Source organism: Xiphophorus maculatus, chromosome 8 (genome assembly GCF_002775205.1).
Source record: "Xiphophorus maculatus strain JP 163 A chromosome 8, X_maculatus-5.0-male, whole genome shotgun sequence".
In the NCBI taxonomy this organism is placed as follows: domain Eukaryota; kingdom Metazoa; phylum Chordata; class Actinopteri; order Cyprinodontiformes; family Poeciliidae; genus Xiphophorus; species Xiphophorus maculatus.
The window spans coordinates 11,910,943-11,928,361 of NC_036450.1; the positions used below are offsets into that span (position 1 = coordinate 11,910,943).

At 37.6% G+C, this 17,419-nt stretch overlaps 1 protein-coding gene across 1 annotated transcript in view; it reads right to left on the reverse strand.

Annotated features, from left to right (window-relative positions):
* Positions 1 to 2,636: 2,636 nt before the first annotated feature.
* The window catches only part of LOC102218314 (interleukin-11 receptor subunit alpha-like), a 49,337-nt gene continuing 34,554 nt past the window's right edge, over positions 2,637 to 17,419 (reverse strand). Inside the window, exons 3-12 of the mRNA XM_005811874.2 lie at positions 14,216 to 14,282; positions 13,903 to 14,069; positions 12,782 to 12,896; positions 12,514 to 12,683; positions 12,077 to 12,240; positions 11,809 to 11,953; positions 11,259 to 11,345; positions 8,533 to 8,635; positions 8,314 to 8,427; positions 2,637 to 7,629 (exon numbers count right to left, since the gene is read on the reverse strand). Of these exons, the coding sequence (XP_005811931.1) occupies positions 8,349 to 8,427; positions 8,533 to 8,635; positions 11,259 to 11,345; positions 11,809 to 11,953; positions 12,077 to 12,240; positions 12,514 to 12,683; positions 12,782 to 12,896; positions 13,903 to 14,069; positions 14,216 to 14,282 (1,097 nt within the window). The 3' untranslated portion in view covers positions 2,637 to 7,629; positions 8,314 to 8,348. The remainder of the gene's footprint in view (positions 7,630 to 8,313; positions 8,428 to 8,532; positions 8,636 to 11,258; positions 11,346 to 11,808; positions 11,954 to 12,076; positions 12,241 to 12,513; positions 12,684 to 12,781; positions 12,897 to 13,902; positions 14,070 to 14,215; positions 14,283 to 17,419) is intronic.

A 17,419-nucleotide genomic window follows, 5' to 3' on the forward strand; every position in this document is an offset into this window, starting at 1 on the left:
AGGGGTGGGTTGTGCAATTGTAAGGTATCATGGGAACAATGTATTTCTCTCCAGCTGTGTCTATTGTAACCGGGAAACTCTTTAAGCAAGCTGAGCCTTTTCCCTTTTTTGGATTGAAGAAGTAGATGTATTAATGTCCCTTTTCCACTAGAGGGCTCCCGGAGTTTATATATTATTGCTAAAAGTTTCTTTTCAAGTGTTAAATTTAAAAAAATAATAATAATACTAAAACTATTGAGGGAAAGTTGGATTAAATGTGCTCAGCTTTTTTTATATATATATATAAAACAATAATCGTTTTATTCCATGAGATAATTTGCTTTGTATCTGTCTCGTTTTGTTGGTGGCTTCAGTAATATTTGAATAACAGACATCCTTCATGTTTGTGGAGATACTCTGAACATCTGCGGAGAACAACAGTTGCTAAACATCGAATGTTACCTAGAAGGTAAGGAAAGATGTGAGTCACTGCAAGTGTTTTTGCCACACACCTCTGCACCGGTGTATGTGAAAAGGTTGTGTTTGTGGTATGAATGTATTTGCCATGCCATTAAATACATTATTTATAAGAAATGTTCTTTTTATCTTTGACTGATTTTGATGTGTTGAATATTTGCACTTTTTAATGTGAAATATAGAATTTTAATTAAGGCACTCAAACCTTAGAAAGGTTTAAGTGCTTTTGTAAGGTAGGGGTCTTTAGTATTAAGTAAATATGCAGAGTACCTAATTTTAGTGGTGTTCTTTTATCTCAATAAAATATATCCTGCCTAAATATTATCTTTGTATTTTTTTTAGTTCCCTGGTGAGTTTAAGGCCCATCTTTTTGTGGCCTGAGGGTATCTTAACTAGACACTTTAAGGCACCTATGTAATTATTGGCAGGTTAAGACTAGTTATTTTACATTTGGAGTGATTTTATTACTGTTCTGGGAGAGCAACTGTGTTTGCTCTCACATAATGTGGAGAAAACTTGGCAATGTAAAAAAGATGTGTATTCCTATATCTCAAAAATACATTTCATATTCTAAAACAGCAGAGTAATTCACTATGGCAAGGTATAAGGGTAAATATTAACATGGATTAAATTCTTACTCTTAAAAAAAATACCTAAAAAGTTACTTACAAAAATATATGTAATGCATTTCTTGACTAAAACCTCGACCACTACCCTAACGCTCTCTGACTCTGGTCGCTATGATAACGTTTACATATCCCTTCAAAATAAGATACAGATGCGCCACAAAAATCGAACATTTTACTTTTGTGAAAATTTTAACTCACGATAACGACTAATGGGGGCCCTGAGCTTGTTTCTCTGCAACCAGACGGTCCCAACTGGGAATGCTGAGAGACAATGACACCCGAAGTGTTGCTTACGCACAGGGCGCTTGGTCTCTACTTGGGGAATCAGTTTGAAGGCTTCATTGCCTCATTAGCGAGCCGGTCACCATATCATGCAGAGTGGGTTTGGAATGTGGGAATCACCTACGGGGATAAATTCATTCTCATATCTCTTCTCTGGGCCTTTTCCCTACGCAAAGAAACTTTCCAAAGACATCTGATCTGTTTCTTACTCATTTTGCTGCTTGTGGCCTCGATGTTGGCGCGCAAGACGTAACTGAGAGAATCCTGTTAAAGGATTTTCAAAACAAAAGATCCTCCAGACTTAAATACATAAAACGGAAATATTTAATTATTTCTTGCACGGACCGGTACCGGTCCCCGGCCCGGGGGTCGGGGACCACTGCCTTAGAGAACAATTTATTTTTAAAAAGTTTCCAATACAAATTAATGTGAAGCAGTGATGTTTCTGTTGAGTCAAATTCTAAATATTGTAACTTTATTTTTTTTGGATCAATGCCATTTTGTGCAAATCTGTTTTCTGAAATAAGTAAGAAATATATATAGTGAAAATGATATTATTCTTCTACAAAAGCAAATGCGCATTCTGTTGAAGTCCCTTTAGACTCTCCATTTTGGTAATTAAAGGGTTGCTTAGTGCCTCAGTATTAATGTATCAGGACTAGAAACAGATGTTTTCACCTAAACAATGGTACCCTTAAACTATTAGATTGACATTTATAAGAAAAAAATGAAAAAATCTAAAGCTATGCCCAATTCCTTAGACTGACTGATTGATTCATATTTGAATTAATATTCAAATATAATTTTATAATTAAAAGCAAATAAAATGTCTTCCCAATATTCAAGTACTCACTTTTGAAGATAAAAGCACATTTTGTAGTGTGCACTCTGGCTCAAGTACTTGCAGTGGGACTGTGTCCAAGTCATTGTGCTGAGCTGTTAGTGCTAATTGGGAATATCCTGAATAGAGCAGGAAGGAAGAGGAAGAACAGCCATATCTACCACTGCACTACAGGAAATGGCAGATAGTGCTTAACTTGCCACATTTTTACGGCAAAAGTGATACTTCATGCCAGAGCAGAGAATTTACAAAAGAAAACTTTTTTTTTCCATCTTCTTTTACCCAGAGTAACCTCTCATTGATCATGGCCAAGAGAACCACAGAAAGCATGTTTATGTAACTAAATGTTACTTAGGCCCTGGGGAGACCAAGCCCTGCCTGTTTGAACTATAGGACGCGTAAACACAACACACAATGATTTCCTTCTATTGAAAATGTGGTAAAATAGTATTTATTTCACAGAAACATACCAGTACAGGAAGAAAAACAGCTTATGATGATATGTGTTGTACACATATTGCAAGAAAAAAAAAAGGAAAAAAAAAAGAAAAACTATTTACATCTGAGCGAGGATGCCTGAGTGTATTGAGCTTGTAAGATTAAAAACCAACAGGCTCCATGCAGTATCACACTGCAGAGGGATAATGAAAGAATTCTGTCCACAGAACCAGAGAAAACACCACCAAAGTGAAACAGAAATACATCCATAGATGCTCACGATGTAGAAACAAAGCAGGTAGCTGTCAACCTCAAACCAAGGGAAATGAATGACAATGATACTGAACTAAGCACCAATCTGCAAATATGACTTTTTTTCAGAACCTCAAGCACAAATTCATTAATTTCAGCAAGATGTCAAAATTAGGGGTATAGTCTGTCTGCTTTTCATTGAGCAAGTTGTGCCACCTTCCAACTCCAGTTTGATCCATAATATGTAAAAAAATAAAATAAAAAGAAATCCGAATATTGACACAAAATTTAAGGGAAGAGGTCAGAGAGAAAATCTATGGTTCACTTGACAGGACAGAAATAAAATGAGTCCTAGAATTAAGCTTGTCAGAATAAAACTGATTCACTATCCATACAGTAAGTGTACAGCAACACAGCTTCATGTAACTGGGGTCAAAGACAAATACATATAGCAGGAAAGGTTCTGCAGACATGAATTATACTCAGTCAGTAGTGCTAGTTCTAAACCTAAACTATGTGTTATGTGTATTGATTTAGAGTGCCTTGCAGAAGTATTCACTAATGAAACATTAATACATTTTATGTCAAAAAGTTTATCTGGTCAGATGAGATCAAAGTTAAGCTTCCTGGCCTGCATGCAAAACGCCCCATGGAGAGACATGGTGATGGCAGAAGCATGACGTGGGGATGCCTGTTTATTTTTTCCGCAAGGACAACAAAGCATACAGAAGCAAGATGGATGGAACTATATACTGGACAATCCTGGAGCAGTAAAAGTAAATGAGGTGGATTAGCAGCTCTTGTCAACAACAGATATTTCACATGGTACTGTGGAATATCGCCTCTGATGCCCAAATATTAATCCACATGTCATGACTGTCATACAGAGACAGTTTTCAGTCAGAGGCCTTTTCAGATTCATTGCAATACTAGCTGCTGCTGAAGACTCTTTGAAGATACTTGGATGATTTGAGTTAGGGCGACATTTAATTGAAGGTAAATTGAAAGCGTATCCATGTGTTCGAATGATTATATAAAAATACTCTTGCAAGGCACTGTACCAACAGGATTCCCTTTTGAGAGTTCAAACGTCACAATCAAAATCTTTTCACTAATTCTCTAAAATATTTGTTAATTTGTGACTGAGCAAACCATGTCTGCAAACCTACCCCTATGAACAGGTTTATAAACACCACATACACTTTAACATCCATTATCTGTGATATACAGTGATAATATACAGGTAAGCTTTGCTGGAATCCATGCAAAAAATATATATGAAATTAGCTTTAGAAAACATATAGTCGTCAAACTGGAACAATTTGACTTAGATGCACCCTTGTGTTTCTAAAACTAGAATTAAACAAAAAAAAACCTTTACATATGCAAAATAAAATCAAAGGATAAAAGAAAGAAAAGCACTGAAGGAGGAAGTAAAGGAAAAAGCTGTAAAAGAGGTATTTCAGAACGTTAACATTTTTGTGAGTTGGTGTGTAGAGTGAAAGCGACCCTTGTCAGTTTATCTTGTGCACATACAGTTACAGCATATAAACTTTCACTGACAAGTTGACAGTTAATTAACACAATATCAGAGTTTATCAATGTGACAAAGCTGTGCAATCCTCAAAAAACAACCATAGGTTTCATTAATGCAGTTGAAGTGAATCTTCTCACCCGATCCCAGCCTTTACTGTGTTCCTCAAAAAGTGCTCAATGTCTTCAGCATACCAAAACCCATTCATTTACGGTGGTGTTCAAAACGACATGCTAACATCCGTCGCAACTGTCCACAAGCCACCTCCCTGAAGTAAAAGGAGCCCCATGTTGAAAATAGAAATAAGTTGCAATGCAAATATTTGGATCCTACTAATATGATCTGCTATATGCAAACTTTCTGCATCCTCTGGTGTTGAAAGAAGGGGTTAAACAGCAGAAACTATGACTATATGTGTCAGACTTTGACATAGCTCTTTAGTAGACTTCTAAGGAAGATGCTTTCATCTCAGTTTTACTGGAAAATGAAATGCTTTGATCTTCTCTTCTTCTCTTAGACATTATATGTCTAATAATTTCATTTTGTAATCAACTACCTTAACATACAGAACCAAAAAATGTAACTTCACATAGGACTTTAAACTTTCTTCTCTTTCTACATGACGGTGATAACTGTAACCTTTTTCTTTAGATGATCTTTTTCTTTAATAAAGTCTTTAATAACAACTCCCAGGATTTTGTAAGGCCCCTTTAGACTGGGTTAAAACCATCTCATGGTCTCTAAAACCCTCATGATCATTCAGACTGGGTCCTGCCAAATGCTACCCAGATTTTACATTTCATTGTGAGGCCAGTTATTTTATTACTCTTCTGACAATTTGTTTAATCTCTGTCTCTTTCACCACTCTATATGTGAGGCTTCTGCACCTCAACCTTCAGTTTCAGCCTTCAGAGAAAGTGACACCACAATTATTTATGTAGTGCTTGCATGTAATGATTTTGTATTAACCTTAGTGGCTTCTGCTTAGTCTTCCTCCTTCTCCCTACTCATCGCCAGCCTCTTTCGAATCAAACTTTTCTTCGGTGGTCAATATGCTTTCTCAAAGGTGGTAAATCGATCCACCTCCTGATCCATCATATAATCTTCTTTCAGTCTTTGCACAATCTGAAAAATACGCTGGTCAGCAGAATATGACATAGTTCATAACACTGAGGATAGTGAGCAGCAACTTTGCCTGTATTACAATTGCAGTCTGAATAAGAAATGTGACACAAAGGTTAGCAGGAATTTCCTCTTAAGATTCATCAGATTCATAATGAGAAAAATGCCTGGTGTTGTAAACCACGCCCCTTTGGCTAATGCTCTGAAAGCACGCATGCCTTGAGATCTCAACAGATCAATTTGTATGAAATGAGAGAAATTAAAGTAATTGGTACTGGAGTGTTCATGCTTGCAATTACTTTTATGCAACTATGAAGCGGCTTCTGGTAGCCTGATGGGTATTTATTTATTTATTTTTTTAAATTCTGAACTGCAGGAAGAATAATAAAACTTTTTGCACAAGTTGTATATGCACAATTTGGAGTTGTGTGCACTTCTCCACATCTGTGGAACCTTGTTTGACGCCCAGTACAAAACTATATCTATGTTCAAGGAGGGAGTGTATTTATTAGCATGGAGTGTTTGTTTAAGCTGCTCGGTAAGATCCTATTGGTTGCAGCCTGGAGAGCCTCGTGTGAATAGCAGCTGGTCTGCAAAGTAATAAATTACTTGAATTCTTGAGTTTGAGTAGAATTAGGTTGTAGGCCAGTGTCTCAAATTCTGATGACCAAACTGTGGTGCATAATCCCCACATATCATGAACAAGGTTACCAATGCAGGACTCCTTCATGCAACACTGAAACAGGCTGCCACCATGACAATGAACCAAACAGTTGAGAAACTTTCACACGGCAAAGACCATTTTAACATCATGGTCTGGTTTTAGTACAGTTTAAAAGGGCCCTAAAAAGACTTGATATTTATTACACTATACGTTTCTTGCTTTATTTGCAAATTGTCTGCAAAAAGCGAATATTTCTGTACGTTTTAATGTAGTTTTCCATTGATTTTTTTCAATTCAATTTCAATGGGTTCAACTTGTGATGGAATTTAATTGTGTATCGAAAACTTTCTGAGATCTTTTATATATGACTAAGTAAGTGACGTCTTAATGCTGGTGATTTGTGAAAGGCCAGTCTCTCCTCTTTTCCTTCTCAGTCTTTCAGTCACATAAATACAAATTGTCCATGGATAATAGACATAAATGAACAAGAAAATACATGTACTTTAAGTGACAGACAACATAATGGGGTCATGCAATGTAAAACCATTCATGCAACATATCATGGTATCATGCAACATAAAATCGTCCATTATAAACCAGATAAAGTCCTTACTACCCAACATTTCCTCCTTGGCCCTCATTCTCCAAAACCCATAATGTCCCTCAAGTCCAAAGCAGGTTAAAGATTGTTTTCTAATCTCCCCTTCACCTCCTACCCACCCCCCTCCAGCAGAGGCTGTAATGCCCATTGTTGCTGCTTTGGCATCAGACACACTCACACAGACTGGCAGAGCTTCTGCTTCCTTCACAGCATTGAGTCAGTCAACGTAAGAATGATTGTGTTTATTTACACAGAGAGACTCATAAAATAAATGAATGAAATGGAAATGTTCTGGTTGGGGAGAAAGAGCCAAGCGGTTCCACAATAAAATCTTATCTCTTTGTGTTTGGCTGAATTTCTTGTCCTATTTTGTTGGTAAAAAAAAAAAAAAAAAAAAAAAAGTTCAAAAGGCACAAAGAGTCAGTCCACCTGAAGCAGCATTGGTTGTGAAAGTAGAATTGTTGTGGTGCTGTGTTATTTTTCGTTCCTCCGAGGAGTTATCGCGGCTTAAGTACGCAGAGTTTGGTCTCAGGTTTCTCCTGATGACTCTCTAATGCATTATGGGTAGTGCAGTTAATTGGATGCCGCCGAATAAGTCCAGCGAGGCTTCCAAAACGTTCCCCTGCAGTCATGTGGTAAATACCGAAAACGTCTCCGTTCCACTCTTGTCCCAGTTGTCCTGGAAGTTGGATGGAGTAATGCTCTGTTCATAATTTCAGCTGAAATGTGGATGGTCAGCATGTCACAGTGGTGTGGAGTAGACGTTTACTCACTGCTGAAGCTGACAGGTTGTGGACACTTCAAACAAACCTGAGAAGAAAAACACACATATAAAAAAAAGAAAACAGGGTGAAGAAGGGAGAAAAATGCAGCTGCAGAAAAGATATAAATCACAGCATAATTTGTTTGAAAGCATGTATTTAAAAGGCAGAGATAAATGGAAGATATGCAGGAGTACGTAGTTATAATCTGCGTTTGTGTGTGCTTGTGTGTGTTGGGGTGCGGGTGTGTGTGTGTTTGTGTGCCAGCCTTATAATCAAAAGTTGGCAGGCTATCTGAAGGGTTGTCTCAAAGATGTTTATAGCAACTCTTTGAACCATATTGCATCGTAGTAAAGCAGAAAAAACCCACAAAAGTCTTTTCATTGGCTAAGCATGCTTTTGATGATCATCAGTGGAGCTATTTAAATCACAGTAAAAAGCATCCAAAATAGGATTTTAATTGGATTCAAACATGTAGGCTTTTTTTTTTCAAAACTTGGAGATGAATCTGGTAAACAAACTAAATAAAAACAAATGGTTGTGACCTCCACTGTCTTTCCAATATAAAACGGTTCACAAAGATTTTCACACGCCTTGAACTTCTTCACTTTTTTGTCACACCATGCTACTATAAAAATCGAATTTGACTGGATTTAGGTCTGGTCTTTGTCTGCATACCCAGGTGTAAAAAGTTTAAATATTTCCTTAAAGAAAAAAAGAAAAGAAAACTTACCTTGACACATTAAATGCGGCCAGGTAAGTGTCTCATTAGATTGGCATAGATTTCATCTTGACCATAGAGGCGAGTTCTTGTTTGGTTGCATGTTCCCGCCGTTTCTGTCTCATCCTAGAAATAAGAATAATAATTTTTTAAAAATACTAATACGTAAGGTCTCAGTCAAACATATAGCTGTGATCTGTTCTGGGATGTGTGTGTGTCTTTGTGTCTTACCATATGACAAAAATAAGGGAAAGGACGGTGGTAAGTATGAAGATGGAGAACAAAACCAAGAGGATCACCAGACCCAAATTACCATCATCCCCTTGTACGACACCTAATGTGGGAAGAAAGTGGGGGGGAGGAAACAGGAGATGTAAGCAACACAGGGTATTGGGGGTATACCAGGGTGGAAGATGCAAAGCAGCAGAAAGTAGCAGAAGGAAAATTGGGACAACAAAAGGATAAGAAAAGCCAGTGGGTGTAGCTGAGTTTTAATAAAAACAGAAGAGATTTCACAAACTTCTAGTTTGTTGTTTACAAACTAAACAGACTGCCAAAACACTGACGATGCGTTGCTGGATGTAATTACTCCTGGGTTAAAAGTCAATCTGAGGATTGCTGTTCCAGATTTAACAAAAAACATTCATTGATTACACTTTTATGGGGGAACAAAACTCTTTTATGGACGCAAATGAACTGAAAATAATCAGTTTGAAATACATCATCAACATTTTATATGCAGACTGAAAAAAAACCCTGCAGAAAAGCTGTTTTCAGCTCATCTTTTAGTTCCACTCACTTTCATACTCCCTGGTCCCTTACATGTGGGTGTTTGTGTACACTTGCAGGTTTCCTGCATGTGTACAGTTTAGAAGGGATAATTGCAACTGCAGGTTGCTTTCAACTCTGTTTTACCCAGATAAATGGGTGCTACTATCTACTTAAATTTTCATCCAGAATCCAAAAATCACCTGGAAGAACAAGGCAAGCTGTAGGAGCAATGTACTACAATTATATGTAATGGAGGATAGGACCAAACAAAAGGTACATGTTTGATCTTATCTAGACTGTAATGACTGTAAATAATGCCCTCTGAGCTTTCAGCTGCATTAATGACTGATTAGACATTTATATGCTGCCAAAACAAACAGGAGAGCTATGAAGCAGATTATCCTGCAGTTTTATTTGATTTCAGGCCAATAAATAGTTAAGAGCGCAAGATCCAAAACAAGAATGAGGAGAAATGGCACAAGTTGTGCACATCCTCTACCTAGATAAACACAGTTCATGAAATACAGTCACACATAATTAACAGTTCAGCCAAAAAGCAAACATAGTGACATAAAAAAGCTTGGAGAGATACACACACACACATTATAAGAAAACTAAAACAAAGCTACAAAGTACAAAAGTAACTTTTGAAGTAATTCACAACCCTTGAGCCCTTCCACCCTGGAACATTTCTACAATTAAATACTGTAGCATATTGTCTGGTGATTATGCAGGGAGATTGAAAAATGTTATTGCCCAATGTGAAGTGGAAAGAAAAGTGGATTTAGTTTAGAAAATGTTCCACAAAATAATCTGAAAAGCACACATTTATATTCAATCTGTGAACATCTCACACTATCAGACGTTCAAAAAAAGAAGTCCCTGACACTGAAAGTCTCCCTGTAGTTCAACAGCAGACATGCATTAGTCCCATATCATTGTCTAAACCAATCAGAGATAACATGGGGTGAGCCCCCACCCTCTGATTGGCTGTGGTAGACCGTGTCAATGTTGTGTACTGCAGTGGACCAGAGGTGAGCAGGCTAGGCTAGTCAGATAAACAGAGAGGTTGTAGGAAAGTTAAGGCCTGAGTCATCTAAAAATCATCATCATAACATCTCAGGATTTGTCTGTCGGAGCTGTGGAGGTTGTAGGTGTTTAAAATCTTGATGTTTTGGTTTTGCCAGTCTGGTCTCTCGGCATTGCACTGATGATAATAATAGTGTTAGATTTTTCCCCCAACCTAAGAGCACAAGACTATTCTGAGCGCATGTATCTGTGTGATCAATCACCCTCCCAATCCTTCCCACTGCACTTATTGTAAATATTCATAAGACTTTCAGCCTTTAAAACATTTGAACTTACATTTTAAAAGTTCTTGCATCTCACCGCTTCACTCATTCATTTTATCTTGAGAAGTCCTTGCTTAGATTTTAGCTCACTGCACCACTTCGAACCCTTTTTCAGTCACTTTATGTTTGCTAAATTGTTAATCTTTCATCAGTAAATATTGCCGTATTGAACAGTGATTCAGAAAAAGCAAACTTGTAAAACTGCAATGTTTAATGTGATGCAGTTGAACATTTGGGTGCAATTCAATTTTGTGCTGGTGAGAAAAAGCTAGGCACACCAGCCAGTGCAAAAAGTTAGTCCAGAGGCATGCAACGTGATCCTGGGCCAAATCATGATGCTATTTGCTCACTAACATTCCTTAGCAAATCTCCAAGGCCTTTACAGAATAGCTGCATTTATTCATAGACAGAACTAGATACATATTGGCACTAAATACAAATAATCAGCAAAGTTTTCAGACTTCTATTTTTAAAAATAGTTAACAAAATTATGTACAATTTTCCGTCCTCTTTACAATTATGTAAATACTTTTCCAAGACACCATTATCCTAGAGCCTTTTTTGTAGGAATTCCTTGCACTGCCTACATAATTTTAGAAAGAGTTTAAATAGCAGGAAATGTGATTCACCTAATTAAAAAAGCATGTGGAAAACACAGGAAGAGTAAAGGCAGTGTGCTAGCTCTATATTTAAAATACTTTTAAGGATAAGTAGGACCGGTAATGAGGGAATTGTATAAACGTGACGACAACTGGCATTTTATTACACCCGGTTTGTTGCTGAGGAACAAGAGTGCCAGGGGTCTGATATTTTAAAGAGACAAGCGAGTCTTACCGTCGATTTTGGAGGTGAAAGTTTCAGATGGTGTGCTGAAGAGATCGATATCGTCTGGGTCATCTGAAGGGTGAGTGGTGGTGTCGGCTGCAGTGCAAACAAACAGATGCAAACTTTGCCGTCAATGTACCAAATCTCGTGACTCAAACCACAAAAGAAACTACAGTCAAAGTTAATTATACTTAATGAAATCTGTACGTGTTTCTGGCTGTGCATTAGACACAAGTAATTAGAACCGGCTCATTTCTAGCCCTTCACCATTCATCCAGTTTTATTGCGTCCCAGTTTTCTATCCAAACATTGTCGTCTTGAGTCCAACTCTCTAGTAGATTTGATCTAATGAACATTTTTCTCATAGTTTCTCAAAAAATTACAATATCAACGTACTGTAGATGTATAGGAGGTCTCACTCATTATTTTTACCTATTTATGTCTAATTCAATCATTTCAGTCAACCCATATATTTTAATTTGACACCAAAAATATCCATGAAATATCCATTAATGTAAAAGAAAAACAAAAAATCTTCCTTGTGGGTTTAGTGTTCCACCTTGCCAGGGCGTATGGAAACTCAGGGGGCTCCATTCACTCCACTGGCTCTCCGGGTTGACGTCGTCGCGGGTTCGAACCTGAACCTGGTTGGAGTGGTGTGGTGTGGCATCGGGTATTTCAATTGAATACTTTTCTGTCATCATCTGTTTTTCGAGAGACAAAAAAGATGCTACTCATGGGACAATCAGAACACTGTACAGAGCAGGGGTGGCGAACCCGTTCAGCATTAAGAGCCAATAATGTGGGTGAGGGTTTGATTGACTTACCTCTGACCAATGCATGGATCCCTGTGGTCTGTATCGAATATGAAATTTCAGGGGAAAGAAACGGTCCTCTGGCCAAGACGATGGATTCTTCCATGAAACCCATAACTTTGATGGATGACCTTCCACTTCCTGTATGAACACAGACCGTGGAGGGTCTGGTTTCACTGTAAAAGCATAAACAAGTAGAAAGTTAGAAAGTGAATAACTGAACAAATATTTTTTTTTTTTTTCATTTTTACAGAAGAAAGAAAAATCTTTTCTTTAAAAAATGTAATAGTGTTTCAGCTTTAATGGACAAAGAAAGTGTAATTTAGAACCAGGCAGTGTTTCCTAGCATTAAATCAAGACAACTCTGTTTTTGTTTATGAGACACTGTTATAGCTCCCCTTTAAAATCAAAAAATTTACAAAAATCACTGATTTCTTATGCGGCCTTACAAAGCTCATTTAGTCTGATTTTGCGGTAAGATGTCTGGGATCCAAGAGCGTTTGTCTCTGTGACTCCAAATGTGTGGATAGTCTGCCAGAATGCGGGATCTTGTACAACACAGTGCCTGTTGGTGGAGTCCACGATGCACAATTTGGTTGGCTCCTTCTCTTCCTTCCCTCTTGAAAACAAGATCAAAAGAGTTTAATTATTATTATTATTATTTAAAAAAAACAACGTTCTGAATATGACCGTTCCGATGCAGTAACTGTGTTATACCTGAAGGAGGTGTTGTACTTGGATGGCAGGAAGGTTTTCACAGAGTCCCTCCAGGAGCAGCGAACAAGTGTGTGATTGGGTACACGACAGGAAATGCTTAGCAGCCCAGGGGGATCTGACAAACAACAGTGTCCCCATTATGAACCAAAACAATCAGGAGGGCTTTGACCAGCAGAAGGCAAAACTCCCAGTTCCTTAGAAGGAAGCTCAGTTGGAAGCCCCTTCCTGTTTGAGACAGTGGCAGGATGTGGATGGCTTTGTGATGGCTGATAAGGCCAGTTTCTTCTGAAGACTAATAGCTCTGTTCCATTTATCACTGATTTTATAAGTAATCTTACTATAAACAGAAAAACATTCATAATACTACAACAACCTTTCACTGGAAGTGGAATTACACTTTCAAGTTTTTCAGTTTTCAGTTTTTCAGTGTACTTCTTTCAGCTTTGCACACCCAGACATGGACATTTTTGCCCATTGCTCATTTTGTTTATTTAATTTAAAAATGTTCAAACGCATTTATTAATTATCTATTGGCATGCACTAACTGAGCCATTGTAACATGATTTATGAATGTGCTTTACACTATACCGTTCTAGCAGGTCAGAAAATGCCAGAAAATTAACCTTAACTTTGTCATGTGTGTATCTCCAGCCACTTCTCCGTCCACTTTGATTATCTTTTCTTGTCCCTTCTGAATAAAAACATGCCTACAGTTTGGTCACACCACCACCATGTTTCATTCTGATTGCAATGTTCAGGGAGATGGATGCATCCAATTTCTCTTTCATCTAAGCAGAACACCTATTTGTTCAAACTATCACCAAGTCTCATACTATGCTGTCATAACAATGACAGTTTCAACAGCGGTATAAAAAAATATATCTTTTTTTTTATAAAAGAATATTTTTTGTAAAAGTTTCATACTGCAGTTTTATGATAAACATTATTGCTGACCTGTCTGGTGTGCTGCATTTGGTCTTCATGATTTGTGCACCAATGTTCTCAAACACATTGACGTTTAAGTGGTATGAGTACTTTTGCAAGAAGACATTGTATATGTCTAATACTACCTTTTAACTCCTAAACCTTCGTATTTCTGAAGAAGTCAAAGCATCACTTACAGCCCAGTCGGAGTATGACCGAGTGGAGGAGGAGCCCGCTGTCGTCATAGCAGCTGTAGTTGCCCTGGGCTGATAGGTCGACGAGAAACAGGACTAAGCTTCCGTTGGATGTCACTTGGTGCCACGACAACACAGAGCTGTGGTTGTGACGCCACACCACAGGGAAACTAGACAGAGGAAGGTACTTTATTCATTTTTATGATAGTAACTGATGTTGGGGAATCTTTCATACTAACTGTGTTCTTTGTCATTTTTGCCACAATACTCATGAAGATGAAAGCTCTTAGTGCTTGTAGTATGCTGGTCTTCCTACCTGATTTGTGACTTCCTACATGCCAGTGTCACGTTCGACTCCAAACGCCCAAACTGCACGTCCGACACTGCAAACACAGACATCGTATAAAACATTAAAGAGCTTTTCGTGCTCGCTTCCAGAATGTGCACACCGAGCAGTCTGACATACAATGTGTCTGTACTGTCTACGTTAATGTGATTCAAGCACCATCACTAACAGTCCAGTCAGCAGGGCTACAATAACATGACCATACACGGTTCGGGATCCGGCAAACTGAGGAGTCTTTGGCACGCATCGTAAAGCTGCTGCAGAGTGTTTGTGTTTTATCTTTTAAAGCTGGTTGTAGTCACTTTTGAAATATTACTGACTTTCAAATAAATCCACTTTGAAACTGTTTTAAAAGTAGAGCCCCGCTGGGACCAATAAAGTAAGCTACACTTTAGAACTCAAATAGTCAAAAGGAATAGACTACAATATACTCTGTCTTGTGTCTGGATTAAGTATTATTACTTAAAGGCTATAAAATAAGTAAGTAAATAAAAAATCAGAAGCAGTACCCCAACTACAATATACTGTGTGTACTTGTTATGTATGTTAAAAGAAGCATGATTTAGATACAGATATTTATGTAGCTATGCGGAAAAACAAAGAGAATATGCGGACCGATATCTGATATTATTATTGGATCGGGACAAGAAGCAGATGTGCTCTGAGCTCATAGAAAACAATGAGAATTTAATCATTTAATTAGTTTGTTTCTCGATACTGTCTTGTTCAAACTTATATGAAATGTATGCCAAAAGAAAATTTACTTTTTGGAACTTGGAGAAGGCCTGATCATAAGACAAACAACCATTAGTTAGTTTGTTTACTCCATGTATCCCACAATACAACATAAACGTGACTATGGGAAGCAGTTTAGCTCAGGCTTGCAGTGATGAGCTTCAGACATCTTTACTAGTAGCACTACTAATTATGGTCAGTGCTGTATAGATTAAATGCACCTTTTGGATTAGAGTGGACCAGATAACATCTTCGTAAGTAATCCAACGTCTTTATATCACTTCAGGATTAATATCAAACTGTTAATGGTACCAAAGCTGAATAAACAGAAAATGCCAGATGTAGCTCTACTGCAAAAGTTTGATGATTTCTATCACTAACATGTGGAGAAATCTTCAATGTCAATACTTGCCAACTCAAACAAAACTGAAGGGTGATGTTGATTTAAAGTATAGCAAGTGTAGTGTTTACTCGAGCAAATATTTGTGGTGGCTGTAGTAATTTGCAAAGAAGATATTCTATCTAGTGTGTGTGAGAGCATTTGGGCACATGTTTAGCTTGGCTTCGTAACGTGAAAGCTGGCATTTACGAGAGATCTGGGGTGAAAAAAGGAAAGAAAAAAAAAACAGCATAGTTTGGGCTGCCAGTGTGCCACGCAAACAGCTTCATTAATTCACAACCTCAGCCACTGAGGCATGCATACTCCCTGCTGGCCTCTCCTACCATAGCAGCAAACAATCTACCCTTAGTTTTATGTTTTTATCTAATCTATTTTAAAGAAAAACTGCTGAACTGCAGAAAAGGTTTTTTTAATTACTAGTACTACCTAAGACGGTTTATGGATCTGCTCTGTCTGAAATAAACCAATATTTCATGAATGTTTGCTGCGGATTTGTAACAAACTTGGTTTTCACTGGCAGCTTGTATTTAGCATTTTTTGGGGGGGTTTTGTAATTTTTTCTGCTGATGGTGGCTGCATGGACTGAAACAGCTGGAAATGAGTTTCACAGGGCTTGCATTTAGATTTCTAAGAGTGAGAGACGAATGGTGAAAGGGGAGGAGAACACTGAAATCTATTGAGACCTTCTAAAGTGAAATAAAGTTGTTAATAATGCTGTGGAATGTACAACATAACTAATCACATATGACAAAGGGCATGGTCAATAAATTTTCATTTCAAGACGGATGTTGTGGGAGGGTTACTACTTCGATAAATGGAATGTCTCTTTGCCTGAAAACTCAAAAGTTACCTCAAACAAAGAAAGAACACAAGAATTTTGACAGAAAAAAACTGCTGTTAATATTGTGAGTTGATCCATGAGTCCTGCAACTGCCATCCACGGGTCAAACCAGTCAAGCTGAAAATTGACTAATTGAGCTTGAGCAATTATTGGATTCCTGTATTTCTAAGTAAATAAAAAATTCTCGAAATGAGTAACATTAGCCAAGTTTCAGTCAGTAGGTTTGAAGTTCAGATAAGAAAACATTAATACATTAAGAAAGATAAAAAAAGGATCATGCACATGAATGTACAGATAACGACACAAACTGGAAGCAAAGTATTTTACACATATTATTTCACTTGCATAAAGCTAAAAAATTATCTGGAAAATCTCAATTTTACTCCGTAGTAAAGGGAATATAGCATTCAGTGGTTTTCTAATCATTACGGCAAGCATACAGTCGCACCTAAAATTATCCAACCTCTACTGCAAGCTATATTTTTTTGTGAAAACGCAAAACTGTTCAGATTTGCAATAAACAACCTGAACCAGAAGAGGCCAAAATGCTAAGTAGGACTAACACCGCAACTATTTTAACCAAATTCACAATTAAACTTTATTGTTCATGACTTATGCAATCTCAAAAATATTCAACGCCCTAAAGAAAATTTTCCATGAGAGCACGAGTGGTTTCACTAGACGCACCAGGAGGCTGGGGACAAGAGACCCGTCATAATCCTGCCGATAGACTCCAACTAAAGAAGACTGGAGGCTGAAACTGAAACTTGTGACGATACAATAATGTAATAGTCTCTGGGTTTGAACAATATGTAACAAGGTTATGTCACATGGTAAGAAAGAGTCCAGAACAAATCTAGACTTACACCGTCTATAACATCTCGATTACTAAAGTTTACAAGTGGTTTTGTTTGTCCTATAATAGACCATTGTTCTTTCTTATTGTCTCACTTTCCTCATCAGTCTTTCCATTTAATCAGTCATTTTATACAGAGCCTCTCTCAACAATTTTAACTACATTTTCTTTTTTCCTTTCACCACACTCCATCCCTTTTTTTCTGCATATGTGTGTGTGTGAGTGCGTGTACCTGGGGCCCTGGTGTAGCACAAAGAGTTGGCTGGTCTGAATGTGTGTATTCATGTTTTATTGGCAGTGAAGTACATTATTCCCCAAACCCGCAGCGTTCCACTCATATCT